Below are 25,217 nucleotides of genomic sequence, written 5' to 3'. Positions count from 1 at the left end.
CTCAAAATAGAATTGACTACCTTTCTGATGACTGTTACATAGAAACTTGTAGTAGCACTACAAAGAGTAAGTATGTCTCTGTGCAAAGCCACATGTTTTATGCATCTTATCAATAATAAAAACACCCTTCAATCAGGTAGAAGGAAGTCTATATTATATTTCTAGTCTCTCTAGAGAAAATGATTTTATAAAAGCATCATCATATGGAAAAGTAATCACAGTGTATGCCACCAAAATGTGAGAAGAAAAAGAAAATTACAGAGTTTTTCAGGGAGTTAATTAATAAAAATATTACTTGGGGCTTCTGCGATTTTGCAGTATTTGTTCAGCTTTTTAAAATTCATAGTTTTGGTGGTTTCTTGCCTCATTCTCAATGAACATTCACTTTCCTACCATAGTTTGTATTAGGAACTTTGCATTCTTTTTGCTAAAGACTGCCCTACAAAGCCTGTATCCTCCCTTACCTGGATGCATTTCCCTTTAGCCATCTTCACTGCTAGTAACCAAGAACAATTACTAACATGGGTAGGTTTATCATTCTCCACCAAACACTTTCTTGATTGAATAATCTGGTTTGATGTCTCTGTCAAGACAAGCTGCTAAAGCATCTACAAACCATGTTCTTTGAAAATGGCATTTTCCTGTTTCCTTTACTATTTCCCTGCAGGTTGGCAAGATCAATGATCTAAAATTGTTTGAAGCATTTTGGCTTCCCCTGTTAATTAGGCAATTTTGAAACCAGCTTCCTGAGCTTAGTCTTGTATTGCTTGCAGAGTTCCCCATTTTGTGCTTGCAGAAGCATGAAGAGTTCAAGTCATTTTTTGTGTAAGATTCCTGGTTTGTCACAAGCAGCTGGTGACACAACTTCATGTAATGACCTTTTCATAAAAATAGATGTTCATGCTGAGGAAGAGGACAGTTATCAGGGCATGGAAATCCTAATTAACAACAAGGTTTTTATGCTACTAAATTTGTCTTATGAACCCGATGACTTTCCAACTTTAATCAAGAAATTGTCCCTGGTGAGGGGAAAACAGATTAGCTATAAAAATTATGACAAGTAGAAAATATTTCCTTAAAGAGACTGTTAAACTATAAGGCTTCAAAAAAATTTTAGTTTTCAAAATTACTCTTTAAGTTATCTGTATTTTTATAAATATTTTAAAGCAAATTGCATTGAAAATTTTGAACAATTAAGACAACATGGGAAATAATGCATTAGTGTTGAATTAATTCAATCATTAAAATTCTTTAAATAATCTTTCAATTGAATTAAATCAATTCAAATCATTAAAATTCTGAAAAATTCACAAATGTAAATATCATTCACCTTTATATATGGTCAAAAATATTTGGGGAAAAAGCCAGTTTGCTGACATAAAGGTAATGTAAATGTACTCAAATTATGCTTACTTATTATTACTTACTTTTAGATATAAACATTTTTCCTTGAAGATAAACAATAATCTATTATGAAATTCTATCACAAATCATACTTTAACAGTATATTAACTCCAACAGCCAAGATGAAAGCAACATCGAGAAAATGAATAAAACCAATTATGTTCTAGTCAGGAAACTGAATGCCAGATAATGATCATTTAAAACTACAATTCAATTAGTAGGAAATATCTTAAAACAGAGAAAAGAAGTGTCCTGGACAAGGACAGGGCAGGACTCAAGGGCAAAACTTTGCTGTTCCCATGGCTGCTAAACAAGAGGTTAAACAAACCTGTGACTCCAGGCCCAGACACCTGCTGCCATAAATGTCCTTGGCCCACTGTTGTTATTACTAATTTTCCCCAGCCTTGGCATTCCTGAGCCATCCCTTTACAGTTTCTCAAGTTGGCTGCTATTGAAGAAAAGAGCTATAGACTTTAAGACCAGACCAATTCAAACTGGAGCTGCAGGCACACAGTTTCCATGTTAGGTCCACCTTGGCTATGGTCACAAGCCCTGCACAACCACTGAGCTGCAGCTCATCAGTACACAAATAGCAACAATAAATAGACTTTAGCCAAGTTCACTTTCTTTCTTCTTTTTTTTTTTTAATATTTATTTATTTATTAATTTATTTATACAAGCACTGGGCACAGTCAGAAGCGCGGGAGGGTGAGAGAATTCACCAGAGCCAGAGCGGGGAGCAGAGCAGGCAGAAGGACCGAAGTACACAGCTGAGGGGAGCAGCGGGGAGCAGGAGAGGTCTGCGCGCCATGTGGGACCCTCCTCCAGTGGCCGGGGAGCAGCTGGGAATCGAACCAGCGCTGCAGAGGCTGCGGGCAGCCTCGCAACCCAGCGCTCAACCGCTGGGCCACCGGAGAGGCCCTCACTTGCTTTCTTAGCCAATGAAGTTTAATTCCTTTATTCTCAAATGCCAGTCCTAGAAACTTACATAGACCCTTAGCCCTGGCATCTCAGAGAGTCTCCCATGCCCAGAGAGGTCTCTCCAGAGGGGTCTTTTCATACTCTTTCACTAATCAATAAATATGGATTCCTTGCCTGTCCTCACCACTATCTGTGGAGTCCTCTTTTTAATCTTGACCAGATGATCTCAAGAGATTCCCAGCTTGGAAACAGAGCCCCCTGATCCAGCCCTCTGATTTCTAACAAGTGGGACAGGGGAACAGTGGTTGATTTGTTCCCAGCTTATCCACCTATGTTGCAAGAAAGTATGATCAGACTGCAGGAACCCCAGATGCTCTCCCTTTTCCAGTGACAAAACCATAAGGGAAAATGAAATAGAAAGAAAAGCTAATTTTTGTCATGGGCCACAAGATGAAGAACATCATGAAATCATTGCTGAAATAAAGGCATGCCGACAGGGATGAACTACAGGACAGGCAGGTAGGCTAGCTACTCGACTTCTGGAAAAACACACGTTTTTCAGTACCAAATTTATTGTAATCAAAGTCAAGAAGTTTTAATACCCACACAAATTGTGTTCAGATAAGATTTCAAATGTTGTACATTTAATAGGGATTTTCTTTGGTTTTTTTAAAAATGAATTTTAAACCTTCAATGACGGGGCCTCCCTGGTGGTGCAAGAGGTTAAGTCTCAGCATTTAGAAGCTATCAGCAGCCACTGTAGCAATAGTTCGATCCCTGCCCAGGGAACTGACCCACATGGTGCAGCAGACCTTTCCTGTCTCACCTGCTGTTCCCCTCAGCATTGTATTTCAGTCAATCTTCCTGTTCTGCTCCCCACTCTGTCTCTGGTGAATCCTCTCACTGCCCCCACACCTTTGGCCTACACCCCAGCTCTTGTATGCATAAATAAATAAATCTTTAAAATAAAAAATAAATAAATAAACCTTCAATGGCTATCAAAGGTTTACAGTGTCCAGTGCCCACTGGCACACCAATCCATGGAGTCAGGCCAGGTGCCGTGGCATACTGTATATCAAAGGAAATTTAAATGCAAGGAAAAATGTTTTAAAACCTTGTAGACTTTATTTCAACTACGGTAGGTTTTCTCCTTCCATCTCCCACTGACATGGTGGATTCTCCAAATTAAGAAAACCTTAACCTAGATGGAAAGTGTAGCCCTTTAAGCTGATAACTGTCCCACAGAATTATGAGGAGGCCAGCAGAGGAATGATAGGGAAGAAAAGCCCTGCTAGGGTCTCAGATTCCTGGCAGTTTCCTAAAGATATCACCTGTGCACAGGCGTACAGGTCTGTGGACTGGCTGTGAACTTAAGTGGTCAGGAAATCTGACCCATTGCTCTTTAAAAGGGATAAAAGATCAAAGGAAAATGAAGTATGAGTCCTTTATCAACTATGCTTACATAAGTTGAAATCTTCCTAATTTCTCTCCACTGAAAATATAAGGTTGCGATTCTGCTGTCATTTTTCGTTTCATATACTATTACACCCTTGGCGCAGATCCCCAAGGCTATCTCCCATTCTGGCTTGGTCTTCTCTGGGAGAACTCGGTGAACCAGCACACCATATTCTGGGAGCTGCTGTGTGACCTGGAGCAAGAAAAAGGCCAATTTAGAACAGATAGGTACTCAGAAATAATGGGTTTCAAACCATTCTATGAAAAATGCCTTAACATATGTTTGAGGAAAAAAAATAAGATTGACAAATTTATTGTCAAACAAGCTTTGAAAACAATGAACTAAACAGATCTCCATACATAGAATTTCTCTGTACTTCTGATATGACAGCATTTTTTAATTTTATTAAGCAAAGAAATATTTTCTTTATGGAATATCTAAAGCACCTGGAACATAGTTATGAAAATGGTTACAACAGAGTAATAACATTCCAAATGAGGTTTTAGAATTCAGAATCTAATTGGGTCATCTCATGGTAGATTTCCTTTCTCAACTGTTTCTATCAAAGTCTACTGCAGTAATACCCTGTGTAACTAACGCCTTCATTTTACAGGTAGAAAAACTGAGGCCAAGGCAAAGAGATCACGTTTCCAGGTGGCTAGCATCACTGTTAAGCCAAGAGGAGCCATGAACATGAGTAGTCGCTGGCTTTTCTTACCAGGTAGCAGTGCCTTGGTGGGGTTCCCACTGCCCAAACTCTATCCTCAGTTGACCATGCTAGGAAACTGTATTTTATCAGGACCTGGGAGTCAATCAGAGCTGGGAACTGCATCAGGCCAAAATGGAATATAACTCACACAAATGTTTTTATGTTGGAATGGAAGTTACATCTCTGCCATCTTCACCTTCACCTGGAAAACTCTAGTCTTCCTCATAAAGTTGATGCACCAGGACTCACAGCAGAAACATCTTGCTCCAAGAATCTGAAAACCTCTCTAAAGAGAGTATCATGTCTTGTCCAATCTGTCTCACCCCAGGTAGGGTCCAAGGGCAGGGACAAATTGTGACTTTTGAAAGCTCTTTTTCAGGCTCTTTGCCCGCCTCTGTCCTATTGATAAATAATTGTTGGTTATAACCTAATAATAGGTTATGCCGCCTCCAGAGCCTATCATGTGCTTTTGATTAAGTTTCTGGGCCTTGAACCTCCCTCTGGGGAGACCTGTCATCAGCAGCAGGAGCAGCAGCATTAATAGCAGCAGCAACAGACAGAAAGAGTTATTTCTTGAGCAATAGTGCTGAAATATCAACGGCGAGACTAGACAAGTGCTTAAAGTATGACAAAGTAGGGCCACCTCCCCAAAAATTAGATAAAATTTTTTTCTAAGAATTTAATGTGGGGGCCTCCCCGGTGGGCAGCAGTTGAGCACTGGGTTGTGAAGCTGCCCACAGCCTCTGCAGTGCCGGTTAGATCCCCGGCCGCCGGGCGAGGGTCCCACATGACGCACAGACCTCTCCTGCTACCCGCTGCTCTCCTCAGCAGTGTACTTCGTCAGTCTGCCTGCTCTGCTCTCCCCTCTGGCTCTGGTGAACTCTCTCACCCTCCCGTGCTTCTGACTGTACCCAGTGCTTGTGTAAATAAATAAAATAATAATAATAATAATTTTTAAAAAAGAATTTAATGTGATATTTCTAAAAATAAAAATTGTAAGCATTAAAGTGGCTTCATTAGAATAAAGATGTATTTGTTAGACTTGATTATACTTTTAAATATTTTGCTTTCTTTTTATTGGATGAGAGGGAGATGGCATCCATGTACATGAATCTACAAAATTCTCAACATAGTGAAGCACCATTTTGAACATTTCCCCTGCATGAATTCATTTCATCTTCACACAATCAGAAGAGATGATAGAAACAGTTGAGAAAAGAAACCTATCATGAGATGACCCAGAAGATTCTGAATTCTAAAACCTTATTCAGAATGTTATTACTCTATTGTACCATTTTCATAACGATAGCTATCTCTTTTCAAAAGAGGAAATAGAGGCACAGAAGGGTTAAGTACTCTGTCAAAGTTCCCACTGGTGAGCCAGAAATGGAAATATGTGTCTGTTTGCTTCTGATTCTTTACTCTTAGCAACTAAAATTGAAAGTTTCCATTAAATCTAGAGATCTAGGTGAATATACTTAATGTCAAGGGTATCTTCAATTTGCAAAAAATAAAATAAAATAAAATAATGTTATGTGTGTCTCTGTGCTCTTCCACTCCTGAAAATATTCCTAAGAAAATATACTGAATAATCAAAATAAACTCTACTCACAGCAATGATTGATCTTGACTTGCAGGGTTGGTTTGGGGGAGAAAAGCTCCCAGAAGTAATGATTTTGTAAAGGCTATAACCCCTTAGAAAGAATGTCCAGGCAATCTTTATAAATGATATTTACAAAGCATTTGTAATCACCTAGAGGATGCATATGTTATAAAATCTAAGTTGGGCAAAATACAGGGTGAACCAGTATGAGTTCAACAACAAAAAATATATATAATAATCTCTAGTTATGTGGAAAAATTATTCCATGATTGAGGAAGTTTGGAAAACACTGAGTTAATCTTAAACAAGTTGTTCTGGAATTGATATGCTAATGTAGTTGTGAATCTTCCAGACAGTGTATGCCATTCAGTGTTACCCAAACTGGACTTCTGCCAAGTCTCCTTCTAGCGAGAGATGATGAACTAGCAGAATTAGTCATCAGTGAACTGGAAGCCAACAGGCACCATCAGATATGGAGAAAAACTGGGATGAGTTATAATTAAACAAGCCAGTGCCTATGGAGTAACTGGGCTCTGGGTAGACTTTGAGAATCAGGACCTTCTCGAGACTTATAACCTAGTGGAGGAGGCCAGAAATGTATAGAAATGACCACCATGCAGAGTGTCTCCAGGAGCAGAATCAGGAGCAAATGTTTACTTTTATAAACGTGGGGGAAAGGTTTGTCACTTAACAAACACTTGTCCTAAGGAGAAGGGGTACAATGTGCTCTGGAGGGTCACAAAGTCCTCTCTGGTTCTAGTCTCTGCACCCTGGGCATATGCTGCATTAACAAGTTCATGAGCCACCAACGGGAACCGCCAAACCCAGGATTCCTTGAAACTGATGAGATCTCATGCAAATGAAATCAAATCTATTCAGTGTTTTCCATGAAAGACTTTCAAAAAATTGTTCTGAACTTTTGCTTATGAGATGGTGGCTTCTTTGACATTTTTATCATTCAACCAGTGGAGGGAGGGACACTGAGCTCCATCTACAAGCCAGGGCCTGAGGAGAGATGAGCTGGCGCTATCCACCCCACTGGCCTAAATGCTTGGCCTCTCTGCTGCTTCTGTGGGTCTGTGGCCACTCTCTATCATGTGTTTGCTGATAGCTTTGAAGTCCCCACTTGTCCTTTGTCAATGGTCTATCCTCTTGAAAGGGAACACTCGAGAAGGCTGGAGTGCATTTCTGCCAGGTTTTCTCAGCTGAAATGCTTGCTGTTTACACCCACACTACATTGCAGAATTTTGTTAAGTGACCAACAAGAAAAAAGGCCAGACTTGCTTGAAAAGTTCTACTTTGAAATAGCCATCTCTATCAAAGGCAGGAAAACAGGGCAGAATATTTCCACCCATCTTGGGACACACTTGTATACAGCAACCTAGAATTCCTGGAGCTTCTTTTTGAAACTGCTCTAAAGGTCCAGCTGGGTATCCTGGGGAAGCTGGGGACCTCCTCCCCATAACTCTCCAGCTCCATCATGGGCGGAGTGACCACTCTCTCCCATCTTGACATAAAGTCACTGGTATTATCATCAGGCTTATAAAATGCTGCATGCCTCTGGGTACATGTTCCCTTCTCCATGAGATGGGTTTCTCAGGAGGCAGGAAGGATGTCTTTTTCTGTCTCCATTCTTGGTCCATAGTAGATGTAAGCTGTGGATGGAGCAAAGCCTATCATTGAAGGTTCTGTGTGAGCCCACAACCTGTGGCACTGAAGTGTTACTGCTTTTGCTGTAGGGCTGGAGAGAGGGTGGATCCAACCTCACCTGTATGCATGGACTATACCATCTGTGTTGTGCTGTAGCAGCCTGAAAGGCAGCTGATATGGGGTCTTCCAATAACTTTGCTTTTAGCTCATGACCCAATTTTGTACTTCAGTTGCCCCACATGTCATCTATGAGAAATGTTGTCTCCCTGTTCACAGAAAAGTGACTGTGAGCTCTAAGATTGAAGAACGACTCTGACATACCCATCCCAACCCACTAAGGCCTACCCATCTTTTGGGATCATCTCCAATGCCACCTGTTTCCAGAAGCTTCTTCATGCCCCACTGAGTGATGGAACTTCCTTCTTCCCAGAGCCTCAAGTGCCTTGATTGTACCACCTCTTAGGTCCAATCATATCTGGAGAATGATCTGGAGGAAGTCACTGACTGGGTTCCCTTAAACACCAACACCCCAGGGTATGGAGGCCTCACCCTCAAGAACTCCAGCTCGGCATCTTCTCCCCAGAGCACAGGACTGAGACGGTGCATCTCTGAGATCTGGACTTGCACCCGATGGGCAGTCATTCTCTCAATCAGACTTGCTGGGATGTAATCTTCAACTCGAAAATAAGCTCTGTTTTCTACTGGCTGGAAATAAGACACAGAAGAAAAGGGGCATCACCAGGATGCCCTCCATGGGACTCTGATGCCTATGTGCAGTTGAGACCCCAGTTAGGGGTCCTGGCAAGGAGGATCCTTGGAAATGCCCACTGGGATATCTTTTTCTACTATATCAGAAGTCAGGCCAAAACACATGACAGGAGTAGAAGGGAGAGAAGAAAGGAGGCCCTGTTCTTGGGCCCCTTCTGCATGCCAGGTGGTCCTCAGAACACTGAGTGCTCTTGATCCTCACTGTAACTGTTTGAAAGCAACATTACCATCACTGCCGCCAAGAGGAAGAAAATGAAAAAGGAGGAAAGCCATTCACTGACTGTGACAGGCACAAGATTTAGTCACCAAATCCTCACACAACCCATGATGCCATGCCACGTCCCAAAAGGCACAGCAAAACCATGGCCCTCGAATATTGTTTCTTTTTATTCATTGAGCATGTCCATCCACATGCACTCCTAGCGCGCTGTCCCTCTTAAAAGGGACATAGAAAAGAAAACTACGAAGACAAATGAAGAAGTTGCCAGGTGTCAGGGTAGAAAGGCATAAACTGGTAGAGTACAGAGAACTCTCAGGGCAGTGAAACTACTCTGGATGACACTGTAACAGTGGATACATGCCATTATAAATTTTTCCAAACCCATAAAATGTACACCAAGCGCAAACCTACTGTAAAATATGGGCTCGGGGTTATGACACATCAATGTAGATTCATGAATTATAGCAAATATTCCACTAGTGGGATGTTGATGGTGGGGGAAGCTGACCACAGCAGATGGGGCAAGAGGTATATAGGGAATCTCTATACATTCCACTCAATTTTACTATGAACCCAAAACTGCTCTAAAATAAATAATGTCTATTAAATATGAAACTACGACTTAGTGCCTTTGACTGAATATCCTATTGCTGGGAATATGTCTAAGAGAAGTCAAAATGGAACTAAAAAAATATCCAGTACAAACCCAATTTCTGTGTCATTTATAAAAAAGAAGGATCAGACGCAACTGAAACTAAAATACTAGTAGTTTCCACTCACATGACACTTCTAAGTGAGGCCCAGCACTAAGAAAACGGGCAAGTGAGGAATGGCACTTCCTGCTAAGGCACAATATGTAGCCATTCCAAATGACCATTAGGAAGGCCATGGGAAGATATACACCACTGAGTGAGAAAGCTGAATGCAAACCCAATGTGGCAGAGTTTACAACTGTATTAAATCCCCTGCATGTGATCAAAGGCTGGAAGAGAAAGCACCCAGAGGAAAGTTGTTTGGCTGCAATGATGTAATTAAGGAGATTTATTTTTATGCCAAATTGTCTTTGTCTCCCTTTTTAAAATGCAAATGTAATCATGTCACTTCCCTGCTTAGAATTCTTCAGTTGCTCCCAATCTTTCACTACAGTGGTTTCTAAATTATTTTTGCCCAACACCAGAACCATTTATCACACAAAATATAAGTCCCTTAAGAGGGCACATCTGTCCTGCCCTCCTCTTGGAAGGATCTCATGGTGGGAGGAGGGGTGCCAGCCTGCTTCATAGGGATTTAGCAAGAGCTAGTGAAATACCAGCAGTGCCCTGGATGGACCAGGCTCCTCCTCCTCCTGCCCACTTAACAACACAAACCCTGGGAGGGTCTCTCCTCTCCAGGTCACCCCTCATACCCAACTAGTGCCCAGCACACAACACAGCAAAGCCTAACTGCAATCACTAGCTCACCAAATCTCACAGAGGTACATTTCCCCTCAACTGAAGATGGAAACAACACTGGCTTTGCAGAGTTGAAGTAAGGATTAGATGATGCCAAGCCAGAGCAGGTCATCCATAAATTCCGAGTGAGTGAGTTGATGCAAAAATGAATGGGTTTGTGTAATCAGTTGGATTTATTTATAGAGAAAGGGAATGGTCGCCCTTTGAGAGCCACATGAGGGCAGCAGAGAGAGTCTTGGAATTGTTCTGGTCCCCAGAACAGAGAAGTTGATGCTGGGCAGGATCTCCTAGAGACCCAGCAGGGGTGAGGGATGAGATCAGACTGAGGCAGGAGCTGGGCAAAGTCAGTCAGAAGCTTGACAGGTACAGGGGTCATCAGAATGCGGATGTCTAGAGACAGGTATGGGCCCTGAAGCTTTGGGGCAAGTAACGTGATAGGGGAGATCTCTGCCTGAGCTAGGGTTCTGATATAAGAACCCTTATATTCAGGCTTTTCAGCTGCCTTCAGTGGGCCTGGCCCACAGTTTCCACCAATACTAAGCGCTAGAGGTAGGGTCTCAGATTTAACCATCACATGTCTGAATTTACAGTCTGAAGATGAGTATGGCTTTATAATAAAACACTCCTAATTCTAGGTAAGGGAGAAGAGAAACTTGCAAACAGCAGTCACTACATGTAGGTGTCATACATGTATTACCACCTCCCCTCCTTACAGCCACTTTGAAATAATGAAATACTATTGTTTTCATTTCGAAGATGAAAGCTGAGGCTCAGAGGGATAATGCATCCGAGAACATGTAACAGCTAACTAAAAGAGGCCATGTCTGCACCCATTTTGTCTAACTCCAAAACTTAGGACCACTCCTCTGTCCCATGGAGGCTGCTCCTAAGAATAGACTAACATTGCCAAAACCTTCTACATTGTACAAGTCATACATAGGATTGGACCAGAGATGACAGCAAGTTGTTGCCTATTTTATTGGCACCCTTGACTTATTACGTCCTCCAAATGTCTGGACACTTCTCTTCCCAAGGCCCCCAAGTATAGTAGCACAAGAGCAAAAGAGAGCTGTCCTAGGAAAAGACCTCAGTGCTGGGGGCTAAGGAGACAGGAAAGTGCTCCAGTCTAAACAGTCACAGGGCTGGAGGCTTGTCAAAGGAACAGAGAGGAGGTAGAAAAGACAGGCCAGTTCTGGAAGAATGGCTCACCCAGATCACTTCTTTTTGATTCTGCTACTTTTTTAAAGACTGTGTCTCTAAATGCAGTCACATTATGAGGTTATGGAGCTTAGAGCTTTTACATATGATTTTGGAAAGAACACAATTCAGCCCAAAACATAAGACTTCAAGGGTGGGTCTGAGTTTGGACATCCAGACACTACTGGGAAGGTATTCAAAGACCCAAGGAGATGGGGGTTAAACTTTTCTTTATTTTTGTCTTATGAACAGTGAATTCCTCCTTCACCCATCTCCAATGTTCTCTTTAGAACATTTCTTCTACAAGGTGAGTAAATTGCAGAGCCAGCCAGCTTCTGTCACATGACAGTAGTGAGGCCTTTCAAGATAAAGCCCAGTGTGCTGACTGGGAGGTCACCTGGGAGAAAAACAGTGAGAACTTCACTTCCCTTGCTTTTCCCTTTCTACTTCTGCTGATGCAGCCACAGAAAGACTCACATTTGTATACCATGTAATATTGAGGTTTGTTGACAAGCCCCTTCCCCCTCACTTTAAACATGAGCCTAAGTTTCATGAACCTAAGAGCAAAGCTGCCCTGCTTTCTGTCACAGCTCACCTGATGCTTCCTCTTCCTGTCTGGTGTCTCCATATTGAATTCTAATTAAGTAAATAAATACATTAGCAACATGCCTCCCTACTTTGATGAATTTACAAATTAAGTAGCCAGTAGCCTCTACTAACTTTGTGAGCACCATAGGAACCATCACAGGCAAACAAAATTAATGAAACCTACATGCAGTTCTGCTGCAAATGCAAATGCAACGAAATTAGAGCTGTCATGTCAGAGGTAGTGTGTCCAGCAGAATCAGCATTAGTGTTGGATTCAAATACATGTAGGTTCAAATTTAATCTTCGGCATTTTCTAGACATGTGTCTCATATCACTCTTCTAGGAAATATGAATAATAATATCTATCTATCTATGTTACTGTGAAAATTAAGTAATTTCACACTTTGGAGAATAATGTCTTAATAAAGGTTGGGTATTACTATTGATGATGATAATGATAACTCAATAAATTCATTACTATTTTTAGGAGGGGACTTAGACTAGAACTACATTACAATGTATAAATTTAACTTATCTATATTTGTATGCCTTAGAACCTAGCAAAGAGTACTCAATGAATGCTGGATGGATGGATGGATGGATGGATGGATGGATGGATGGATGGATGGAATTTAGCCCAATCTCAGTGGTAGATGCTAATAACAATTTCAAAGACACAGTCTCCACATTATTAGGACACCTATCCCATAACTGCTTTTTAAGTGACCCCACCCAAGGGCCCCAGATTTCTACCCCTACCTCCTCAGGGTAACTGCCAAACTCAGCCTGCAAGGCAAGGACCCCCAGCTGCAGCAGCGTCTCATTGTTGCAGTATAGCATGTCTGCCAGGATGTCTTTCCGAAGCTGTAGGTAATACTGATGTCTTGTCTGGCTCTGCCTAGGGGGAGCAAGCAGGAATAAGGGCGATTGGATAATGGAGAAGGGAGAACACTAAAAGCAGATTTTTTCCTCAATCTGGAAAGCATGGAAAGGAAAAAAAGCAGAATACAAGCCAATAGAACCCAGAGAGAGATGTCAGCAAGACAAGCCTGGTCTACCTCATACACATCCCCTGCCTCTAGTTGAGGGCTACTCCATCTGAGGAAGATTCAAGTGAGAAAACTGGTATCCACTTAGATGGTGTCTTTAGTAAGCACAAGAGTAAAGAGGCAGTGACCAAGATCCAAAGCCATGGCCCTCTCTCCAATCCTTATCACTGTACTGCTGGGGAAGAGGACTGTTAAGGGTCGGGGGAGAGAGAGCTTTGACCTTGACTGGCGAATATCTGAAATAAAAGGGTAAGTTCTCATTTTGACCAGGGCCTTCCCCCAAACACTGATTTTCCCCCCTTTCCTGTCTTATTGGAAACCAATCAACAAGAGTTGAGTCACTATAACCTGTTATTTATATATAATTTACAGTTTACAAGCACTTGCCTATCTATCTATCATCTCTAACCTCAGTCTGCTAAATCCCTTAAGGAACCCAGGAACAAGTTTGCAGCACTCACTGGAGCAGCTCACAGTGACTGACAAAGAACTTTATCCTCAGAAAGAGTGTGAAGGTATCCAAGGAGGCCTTCTTCTGGGGTTTCTCACTCCAGCCTTCGGGGGCTATTTTGCCCAACCTGGTTTCGTTGTCCAAGAAAAAGAACTCTTGGCCTGAAATGGAAGTAGAGAGTATTTGGAGAGAAGAGCAGTGGGGAAGACACTACCCTTTGGGTCCAGAGCCCTGAGTCAGGTCCAGAGGGGTACAAAGGAGGCATGTGCAAAAGACAGCCCACCTATCTTTTGGGTACCTGGCACCACCGGACATTTGCTGGGTCTGTGAGTCCAAGAGCAGGAGACAAAGAGGAACGGGTCAAGGAATAGAATTCCAGCACCAAAAGGAGAAAATGTATTATTATCTTAGAGAAGATACCATTTAGTATCAGCCTTCCAGCTACCATCTTACGGAGACAAAATGAAAAAGTAGAATGAGTATTTGTTCCATTCTTGCTATGGACTGGCCCTCTGTATCAACTGGAACATCCCCAGCACCCCCTAGTTATGAGTGTGTTATGGGCTGAATATTTATGTTTCCTCAAATTTATATATTGAAGCCCAAATTCCCCCATGTGATGGTATTTGGAGATAGGGACTTTGGGAAGTAATAAGGTTTATCTTGGGGCCCCTCTAAGGCAATTACTCTAATAAGAAGAGGAATTGCTCATTTTCTTTCTCTCCACTATGGCCAGGAAGAAGACTCTCACCAAGAACTTGACTATGCTAGAGCTCTGATGTTGGCCTTCCCATCCTCTGGAATTATAAGAAATAAATGTCATTTAAGTCACTTAGTGTAAAGAATTTTGTAATAGCATCCCAAACAACAGTCTAAGATGACCTGAATGTTGCCAGCTTGAAAACTCCAGCAGCCCAAACTCAGGATTTCATAATTAATAAGAGAGAACAAGGCAGGACCTACTGAGTTAGTCCTCTGTGAGGGAAGCTAAGTGAACTCCAGCCACAGAAGGCAGGGCCTCCACCCTTCTGCTCTCTTCAAGGCAAAGCTTGTCTACCCTCCCCATCCTGTCTGGGCACTCGTAGTGACTCCTTCTGGAGTCCCTGCACCAGGCTGCCTGGACACTGGAGTCATGCCAAGTTTTGGAAGGCAGAGCTTTTACTCAGGTAAGTAGTCTTTTCAATCAGATGCACACAGTAGCTGGGAAGGAAGAAGGAGGTATCCAGAGAAGTACAATAGCAGTTAACACACAATGCCCAGACTTTTGCCCCCTGTATACTTAGCCCTTACTGCTGAGTCTGATATCCACACTGACTCACCCATTCCTTAGGGTGACTTCTCCCCAGGAGATAGACAGTTGGCTCCCCATTACAGCTTGGCTGGAAAGCCTTCTTAAGTGGGTTTATGTCCAAACCCAGATTGGTTACTTTTGAATGGGAGACCCAGGAGAACCCAGTTAAACAGTACTAGAATGTTCACATGGGAAGGATCCAGGACAGGTACCTGGCTGGGAGAAGACAGTAGGGGAGAAGCCCCCATTACTCTTCACAGTGATTAAAGAGCTTCAACTACAGCAAAGGCATAAATAGTCATTGAGCCCCTCAAAGGAAGGGCAGATGCGATGGTAGGAACTCCTTCGTGATATTCAGAACAGATTCTAAACCTGGATTCCTGGGTGGTGTGTGTTTTCCCATTAGTCCCACGATTAGATGGATTTTTTTTTATGGTGGTCAAATATATATAAAAGAAGACTGACCATCTTAACAATGGTTAAGTATACAGTTCAGAGTATTATGTTCCCATGGTTTACATAACCATTACTACCATCCAGCTCCAGAACTCTTTTTATCTTGCAAAACTGTATCTCTATAACTCTTTGACCATCAATTCCCATTCTTCCTTTACCCAGTTCCCCGCATCTTTCTGTCTCTATGATTTTGACTATTCTTATGTACCTTACATAAAGAAAATCATACAGTATTTGTGTTTTTGCAACTGGTTTATTTCACTTAGCACGAAGTCCTCAAGGTTCATCCACATAGTAGCATGTGTCAGAATTTTCTTCCTTGTTAAGACTGAGTAATATTCCATTATGTATGTAGACTACATTTGATTTACTCATTCATTTACTGAGAGACACTTGGGTTGTACCCACATTTTAGCTACTGTAGATAATACTGCTATGAACACAGGTGTACAACTATCTCTTTGAGACACTGCTTTTAATTATTTGGGTATGAATGCAAAAGTGGAATTGCTGGATCATACGATAAATCTAATTTTAGTTTTTGAAGAACTGCCTTAATGTGTTCAATAGTGGTGATACCACTTTATATTTCCACCTAGATGGAAATGTTTCAATATTTATTTATGTAACTCCAATGTATTGAGATTGATCAAACTGACCTGCCACAACACAGTAACCTACAACATCTCACATGCACTATTCATTACAGCTTCTGTACTTACCTGCACTTAACACATGAGCATTTGCAGCCTTCACCAAGCAGTCAATATCCGAGAGTACAAGGTGAGGAGTCCCGTCTCAAGTAGTTTGTTTTATAGAAGGAATAACATTCAGCTACCCAGATACCTAAGTTACCTGAGGCACCAGACCAGCTGTGGGTTACCCAGGAGACACTTGCCTTTCATGTAAGCCAGTCCAAAGTAGGTGGGTTCCCCAAGGTTGGCGACAGACATGATGGCATTGAAGACTGCTCCTACTGTCGATGTGATGTCACATTTCACCTCCAGACACTGCCCATTCAGCAGAACCACACAGAGGTTCCTGAGAGCCAAATAGGATTTCCTAATTTTGGTCTGAAAACAACAATAACAGTATCAATTATGACAGTAACTATGAGACATGTTTCTTTGCCATGGGCTAACTACTGTGCTAAGCACATTATCTAAGCGCAATGTCTCATTTAATGACAAACAACCTTCAGAGCTGAGTGTGTTTATGATTCCTATTCAGCAGATGAGAAACGAGGCAGAGAGTCAGTAAGGCATTTGCCCACAGTTGCAGTTACTAAGAGGCAGAACTGGACTCAAATTGGCACTCTCTGCCAGGCTCTGCTGAGAATGGAAAGGCTGAGGAACAGCCTTTCCAACAGGTGTCCCTCCCTGCAGAAATCTGGGCAGCTTCCCAACAGGGCTACACAGTGACCTCACCAATGAACCATACACTCCTGGGGATACAGGACACCTGATACTGTTCCCTGAGGTCTTGCAGAGCACGGCAGAGAGAGTATGGGCAATGCAGATCCAGTGACGAGAGAGAGGGCTAGAGCTATGGGATTTCTTGGAATGAAGAAATTGTTCAGCAGAGACACACCCAGAGATGAGGAACAGTCTGCTTTCTGTCTCTTCACCCTACTCAGATTAATTCTAGATTCATTCACCACACACAGACTTGTCTGTCTGTGACCCTGCACATACTGCCCACAACCTAGAATGTTCTTTTCCACCTTTCCCACATTGAAGGGGAAGTTCCCCCATTCAAGTTCCTCCCTGCTGCCCCAGACCCCACCTGGCCTTTCCCTCCACCCTACCTCCCTATGCTGCTACCTCTGCCATCCCCACCCAGGGTGGCTTCTGGCTCACAGTGTACCATCACTCCCCTCTAATCAGGGATGGCTCAGGGTCTGTTCCAGTCAGGCACACCCCACACCCCAAGACACCTCAGAGCAGAGCATGACAGTGGCTGTTCCCTCTCTGAGCCAGAAGTACCTCAGCTCCTTCTGTGGCATTGTTAGGGAGAAGTCTCCCCTCATGCCCCCCCTACTCATGCACTGAGTGCCTCTCCTGAGAAGCTGGGGTTCCATGCCCTGTCTGGGCTGGGGCATTAGAGCCAAGAGAAGTTGATTTTTTTCCTGCCCCTCAAAATGGGCAAATACATAAGCACCAGAACATATGCTCATGTGAAAAAGACTGTTTTGTTCTCATTATAGGTCAGAGTTCGGGAACAGTGTCTAGCACCTGCTCTGTACCTATACAATATTTCCTGACTGAATAAGGAGATGAGGCTGAACTGAACCTGATATAAAGAATAAGTAGGGCTTATCCAGGGGTCACAGAGGACCTCTTAAAGAGGAAGATGAAGTGCTGCAGGGCTGAGGTAGGACGATGACTTGGTGGAGGACTCTGGCAGGAGTCTGGAGGAAAGAATGAGCACCCCAAGGCCCTCCCAGCTGGAGAACCCGGCAAAGCTGTCAGCCTCCTGGCCTGCCCTCTGGATAGTCCCCTTGACACCCTCCACCCTTGCCTAGTCTAACCCAGCAGTTACCACAATTGATCCAGGCAGATGCAAAGTCACTGGGGCCTCTCCTGCCAGCAGGACAAACTCTGGTCTAGAGAACTGGAGAAAATACTCAGTCACTCACAGTAGAGAAGGCATTTCCACGGGGCTGGACCCCTGCTTTCAGACTGGGCTTCCTCTGTGGATTCACCAGCTCCCCCACCCCTCCACCAGCATTCTGTTCCTCAGAGCTTGCAGGAAACAGCTTTAAGTGAAACGGAGCTCCACTGGCCGCAGCCCCAGCTAGGCTGGGATCGGAAGCAAAAGTTTCACAGGTGGTATAGTGGTTTAATGATGGTCTAACTCTTAATTTGAGTGTCTGCTTCACTGTACATTTCATAACTCATGTGTCATTATGTAATATTTTATATCTATGAAAATTAAAAAGCACATTATATATTATGAATATATATATAATATGCAAAAAGGTATTTTGAAAAAAAAAAAAAACCTTTGGGTTCAGACTCAATGAAACATGTTTTTAGCTCTGAATGTTGAATCAATGACAGATATGGACAGCCGTTCTCCACTGAATACTTCTTGTTTGTACTTGTGACCCAGGAAATATTTTAATGCCCATGATTATTTAGAAAGCAGTCATACTCCCACGGGGTACATAGTCTCAACCAATTTGCAGGAAATTAAGGCCCTAAGAAGTTAAGAAACTTGCCCAAATCCAACATCAATGAGTGATATGACTGGGGGGCCTTCCACTATGTCCCCAAGGTACCCAGCAAATCTCCCTTTTTAAGAAGCCAAAAGCCAAGCCAGGGGATAACTTGTATCCTAAGTGAGTCCCTTAGTGTCTTTAGTGAGTGATCAGGAAGGAATGACAAAGAAGGTGAACCGGATTTCCAGAATTTCCCTCCATCCCCCCAGGTCCCTGAGGGTGTGAGAGTGGCCTAGGAGAGAAAGCATGGATAGGAGTGTGAGAATCCAGGACCATATGGGAGGATGTTCTGAGGCTACTCCAGGCTCAGCTCATGTTCATTTGTGGAGGAGCTTAAAGCAAATCTCTCCGTAACAGACGAGGATCTTTGGGCACATCTGGGTCTGCACCTGAAGGTTCTGAATGCTCAAACAGTAGACCTAGAGAGGCAGTCTCCTTCAGTGAACAGCCTGCCCAGAAGGGGGCTTTTCACAGCTCTAGGGGGATGTCAATCCCTCACAGTTACCATGAGATTATGTGACTATTAAGTAGTTTTTCAGCTAATGGCAGTATGATGGGTTTGAGGGAAGGATGATTTTTTTTTCCTAAACACCAGAAGTGTCTATAACACCTGGTGCCAGGCTGCTGCTGACAGAATATGCATTCTGGGACCACCCTGATCTCACCTTTCAACCCAGGATTATCAAGTTGGTCCCCAATAGAGACCAGCCAGCTTTTAAGAAGTCAAGTGTCCTGAAGGCATACTGGAGAGGACAGGGACATCCATCCTGGCATCCAGGCTGGACTTCAAAGCCAGGGCAGACTGATTTGGCTACTCTTGAACCTCACCTCCTCACGTTCATCTAAACCCTATCATCCTATTTACCAACCAAGAGGGAGAATCTATGACTATCCTATCTCCCATACCTTTTGCCAGCATTTTGTCAGTTCAAAAGGCTCCTCCCAGGCACATTCAACCTTTGTCAGCTCTCTTATCACACACTTTGCTTTCATCACCCACTCCAAGAGCTGTCAGCTTCCTGAAAGGTAAGACCTCCCATCTTCAACTATCTTCAAGTCTACACAGTGTCTACAACAGCAAGGTCACTCAATGAACAGCCCACCTGCAATTGTACATTTCAGGTTGATTGTAGTCCAATTTTATAAAGCTCAGCCCAGCCACCCCTCTGCCCCCTAACCCACCCTGAATAAGATACCCATTTCATTTGCTGTGTCAGCCATCCACAGCTCCCGGTTCAAACCTCTTTAGGGACTATCTTTCAGGTCTCTTTTGCTCACCTTTCCCTTTCTTTGCAGAAAGTTCCTTTGAAATGGAGTTGCAGACAGAGAGTTTTCTACTGCCAGAGAGAGAGCAGATCCAGATCCAGAGCCAAGTGGCTGGCCTTCCTGCAGGTCCTGGGGAACTTCAACTGGAAGAGCACTGGTCGGCAGTCAGAGGAGGGGAGGAGCAGTTAACAGGAGAAATGGCTTCCAACTAGTGAAAGCCCACCAGGTACACTCCACCTTCTATGGGGTATTATCACATTCACTTTCGAAATGCCCAGCCTGTTTCTTTCCTACCCCACAACCCTGTCTCTGTGCACTGTGCTCAGGACAGGTAGGTCCCGTGATCCCAAGTCCTGAATATCCTGGAGTAGGCAAGAGGGTCACAGAGGATTCTGACTTTCTCCCTTAGGATTTTATATATTTTTCAAAATGTGCTGCTAATAAATATAGATTGTTCATGGAATCACAAAGAAACAATAAAACAACTTTCACTGGGAAAACAGGTTTTTTTCCAAACAATTTTTCTTTTTTTTTTAAGATTTATTTAGGTATGCATACAAGAACTGGGGTACAGGCCAGAAGTGCGGGGAGTGGTGAGAGGATTCACCAGAGACAGAGTGGGGAACAGAACAGGCGGATTGACTGAAATACACTGCTGAGGGGAGCAGCGGGAGAGTCAGGAGAGGTCTGCTGCACCATGTGGGTAGCTCCCTGGCCAGGATCAAACTCATGCTGCAGTGGCTGCAGACAGTCTCAAAGGTTGTGTCTTAACCCCTGTGCCACCAAGGAGGCCCCAAAACAGAGTTTAATGGCAGGAAAAATCATTGTGATGTAAGCCCTACAACATCTAGTCAAAGCCTCCACTGTGTATTTGACACCACAGCCCTTAGATAAACTGTGTAGGGACAACACACTGTCACAGCCCGCTACAAATCAATAGGTAAATAAATACCTAAGCTTCAAAATGTCCAGTGTTCCAAGATCAGGATGATTTAAGCCCATGTGAATTTTGAGCAAATTTAAACATCAATGTTAAACTGCAATAGTAGTCACAATTCTTCTCCCTGATTCATGTCCTTTTCAGGCTTACTTTGTCCCAAACACCATTAAGAAGAGGAGTCGACAAAGTGCAACACCCATTCATGATAAAAGCCCTTGAAATTCTTGGGATACAAGGAACATACCTCAACATCATAAAGGCCATCTATGACAAGCCAACAGCCAGTATCATTCTCAATGGTGAAAAGCTGAAAGCAATTCCATTAAGATCTGGAACAAGACAAGGATGTCCACTCTCACCATTGCTTTTCAATATAATACTGGAAGTCCTAGCCAGGGCAATAAGACAAGAGAAAGACATCCAAGGAATCCAAATAGGAAAAGAAGAAGTCAAACTATCACTATTTGCAGACGATATGATATTATACATAGAGAACCCCAAAAACTCCACAGAAAAGCTAATTCAACTCATCAATCAGTTCAGTAAAGTGGCAGGATACAAAATCAACACGCAAAAGTCAGTAGCCTTCCTATACACAAACAATAAATCTGAAGAAGAAGAAATCAAAAAGACCATCCCTTTTGTTATTGAAACAAAAAAAATCAAATATTTGGGAATAAATCTAACAAAAGAGGTAAAGGACCTATACAAAGAAAACTATAAAACACTGTTAAAAGAAATAGAAGAAGACACAAAGAAATGGAGAGACATCCCCTGCTCATGGATTGGAAGAATAAACATTATTAAAATGGCCATCCTTCCAAAAGCAATATACAGATTCAATGCTATTCCAATCAAAATTTCAATGTCATTCTTCAAAGAAATAGAACAATTATTGATGAAATTCATATGGAATCACAAAAAACCCCGAATAGCCAAAGCTCTCCTGAAAAAAAAAGAAGGGAATGGAGGCATCAGACTCCCAGACTTCAAACTATACTACAAAGCCATAATCATCAAAACCGCATGGTATTGGAACAAGAACAGACATACAGACCAATGGAATCGAATAGAAAATCCAGAAATAAACCCACAGGTTTATGGTCAACTAATCTTTGACAAAGGAGCAAAGACTATGCATTGGAGCAAAGAAAGTTTGTTCAATAAATGGTGCTGGGAAAACTGGGTCGCTACATGCAAAAGAATGAAGCTTGACCACCACCTCACACCATACACAAAAATCAACTCAAAATGGATTAAAGAACTAGACATAAGACCTGAAACCATAAAATATATAGAAGGAAATATAGGCGAAACACTACGTGATTTGCACATCAAAGACATCTTTACAGACACATCACCCAAAGCAGTGATAGTGAAGGCAAAGATAAACAGCTGGGACTATATCAAATTAAAGAGCTTTTGCACTGCAAAAGAGACAATAACAAAAACAAAGAGAAACCCCACCAACTGGGAGAACATTTTTGCACCCAACACTAATGATAAAGGACTGATCACAAAAATCTGCAAAGAGCTGATGAGTCTCAACAACAACAAAGAAAATAATCCAGTCAAAAAATGGGCAGAAGAGCTTAAAAGAAACTTCTCTGAAGAGGAAATGCAAATGGCCAACAGGCATATGAAAAAATGTTCAACATCACTTGTCATCAGGGAAATGCAAATCAAAACTACCATGAGATACCATCTTACACCAGTGAGAATGGCACATATTAAAAAAACTAGCAACAACAAATGTTGGCGAGGGTGTGGAGAAAAAGGAACTCTTCTGCACTGTTGGTGGGAGTGCAAACTGGTCCAACCACTGTGGAAAGCTGTGTGGAGATTTCTGGACCTACTAAACATAGAGCTTCCTTATGACCCAGCAATTCCACTCCTAGGTATTTACCCAAAGGACACAGAAACATCAATTCCAAAGAACACCTGCACCCCTATGTTTATAGCAGCACTGTTTACAATAGCTAAGCTTTGGAAACAACCCAAATGCCCAAAAATAGATGACTGGATCAAGAAGATGTGGTACATATATACCATGGAATATTACTCAGCATTCAAAAAAGATAAACACATGCAATTTGCTGCAACATGGATGGCGCTGGAAGGGATCATGCTCAGCGAAATAAGCCAAAAAGAAAAAGAAAAATACCGGATGGTCTCACTCATAGCAGGAATCTAGAAAACTTAAATAAGGGACCAGGAAAATGAATAACTATAAGAAAGTGAAAATCAAAATCAACAAAAAACTATGAACCAGAGACACTTTTAGGGGGGCGGGGGCGGGAGGGGAGGGATTGGGGTCAGAATGGGGGGCTGCAATTGTATGGGGAATATAACAATAAAATTTATAAAAAAAAAAAAATATTTAAATTAATCAAAAAAAAAAATATTTCTAAGGCACTTAATAAATGCAATCTAAAATGTAATAAGAATAAATTGTACTGAAAAACTTAAAAAAAAAAAATATGTGAAATAAAATTTTTAAAAAAGACATGAGCCACAGCACAAAAAAAAAAAAGAGGCAAGAACACGTGTGAATAAATTAAAAGCATGATAAATAAAAAAAAAAAAAAAACAAAATATAGTTGTACCTAGTTATATATAGCAGCTATAAAGAGACCTAAAATAATATATCAACAAAAATACAATTGTTGTTGGAGACTTCAACACACCATTGATATGAAGGACTAGATCTTCCAGACAGAAAATTTACAAAGAAATAAAGTTCTTAAGTGAAATATTATATTAAGTGGATTTACTGGACACTTACAGAGTTTCTCCATTCTAAAAGCCCTGAATGTACTTTCTTCTCCAGTGCACATGGAACATTTTCAAGAATAGATTATATACTAGGACATAAAACAAGTCTCTGCTGAATCCTCTCACCCCCACACCTCTGCCTGTACCCCAATTCTTGTATTCAAAACAAATAAATCTTTAAAAAAAAGAAAAAAAAAAAAAAAAAAAAGAAGAGGAGTCTATTTCCCACCCCTTGAATCTGGGCTGGACGATTTGGCCAACGGGATGAAACAGAAGTGGTGGAGGACACGTTTGGGAGGTTCTGTGCACCCCTCCCCCTTCTCTTCCTCTTCCCTCCCTCTCAACTCTGTCACTGTGATAAGAACACTCCTGGTCCCTCTGACCTCCCCCCCGTAGTGTGTCTCTGGTTTATAGTTGCTTGTTGATTTTGATTTTTACTTTATTATAGTTAGTCTTTTTCCTGGTCCCTTATTTAGGTTCAAAACAAGGGTAGGGTGGGAATTGTATGGGGACTATAACTAAGATGAAAATGCATACATTGTGCAAAAATGAAAAATGATGTAAAAATATATAAAATTTAAACATAATAATAATTAAAAATGGGGAAAAAAATAAAGTCTATCAGAACAATGCTGGGCTAGCCTATGGTTGAAGAGTCATGCCCCCAGGTAACATCCCTCTACCCTGTTCTAGAAGCAATGCTGCCTAGACAACCTGCAGTAGCACATAGGTGCACAGGGCATCCAGGAGAGTCTAGAAGAACCTCCCAGCTGAGGTTCCCAACTCTGACTCAAGAAGTAAATAAAATGACTGATTTTGGCCACTGTGTTTTAGGCTGTTTGTTATGCTATAGAAAATCATGACAACATGCAAGTGTGTTGTTGATCCATAACCGAGTTGGAACTTCATTCCCAGAGGAGACAGAATGCCCTGACAACACAGTGCCATCAAGCCTCTCATCACCTTAGTTTCCCATCTGCCTAAGTGTGGTTTCTCCTCCCCTTGAAATAGGATCTGTTTTTGTTGTTGTTGTTTTTGAAAAGCAAGAGCTTCTCAACAGTACTCAGTAAAGAAGGAGGATATAGCAGCTCCCACAATTAAATCCTACACCAAGGTCACATTCCTGTACACCTTGCTGCTTACCTGCTAACAGAGAGGCTGCAGGGACCATGTGCTGAGGTGCTGGGGCATGGCTCCAAGGAGCTCTGGGTCTCTGTGCTTCTCTCTGAAATTAGCCAAACAGCATGATAAAGGCATATGCGGAAGCTAAGAGCATGATTTTCTTGTATTAGGCAGCCTAGCATGATCTACATCATCACATACTAGCTGCATGACCTTGGCAAAAGTTCTTAAATGAGTCTGTTTCCTCATGTGGAAAATGACAGTTATAGATGGTTCAGGGAAGTATGACGGGGAAATACAAACCCAAAGGGCAAAGAGTACTTAGCTTTAGGGACAACAGACAGAAAACACCAATTAAAAATAAAAACTCAGATTTAGTAGAAAAGTCAAGAAGAGTACAAAATTTGAAGATTATTCCAACATTCATTCCTTTAACACACCTAAAACAATAAAAGCATCTATTACTAATTGCTTTTCCTTTCACTCCACCTAGAAACTAATTAAAGGAATATTTTTCTTTCATGTTCCTTATTTTAATTTGTCTTATCAACTTGGACAGTTAGAACTTTATATAAAGGGGTTTAGGTCTGACATAAATAAATGTTAAATTTATCTCCAAATGAAGCTTTCTTTTACACAAATGAATCCTAAGCCTAGCCTCCTCTCTTCAAGGGTTT

The 25,217-nt window shown here is 42.0% G+C and overlaps 1 protein-coding gene across 1 annotated transcript in view; it reads right to left on the bottom strand.

Annotated features, from left to right (window-relative positions):
* Positions 1-25,217, bottom strand: part of FRMPD2 (FERM and PDZ domain containing 2) — a gene marked incomplete at both ends in the record, with an annotated part of 81,393 nt that overhangs the window by 36,103 nt on the left and 20,073 nt on the right. The window contains 6 exons of the mRNA XM_084245431.1: positions 3,788-3,973; positions 8,293-8,448; positions 12,727-12,865; positions 13,478-13,628; positions 16,113-16,287; positions 17,756-17,827. Coding sequence (XP_084101557.1) covers positions 3,788-3,973; positions 8,293-8,448; positions 12,727-12,865; positions 13,478-13,628; positions 16,113-16,287; positions 17,756-17,827 — 879 coding nt within the window. The remainder of the gene's footprint in view (positions 1-3,787; positions 3,974-8,292; positions 8,449-12,726; positions 12,866-13,477; positions 13,629-16,112; positions 16,288-17,755; positions 17,828-25,217) is intronic.

Source organism: Talpa europaea, assembly GCF_964194135.1.
Source record: "Talpa europaea genome assembly, chromosome: 10".
Taxonomy (NCBI): domain Eukaryota; kingdom Metazoa; phylum Chordata; class Mammalia; order Eulipotyphla; family Talpidae; genus Talpa; species Talpa europaea.
Note: the sequence above shows the minus strand (reverse complement) of the source record. Positions and strands in the feature narration are given on the sequence as shown.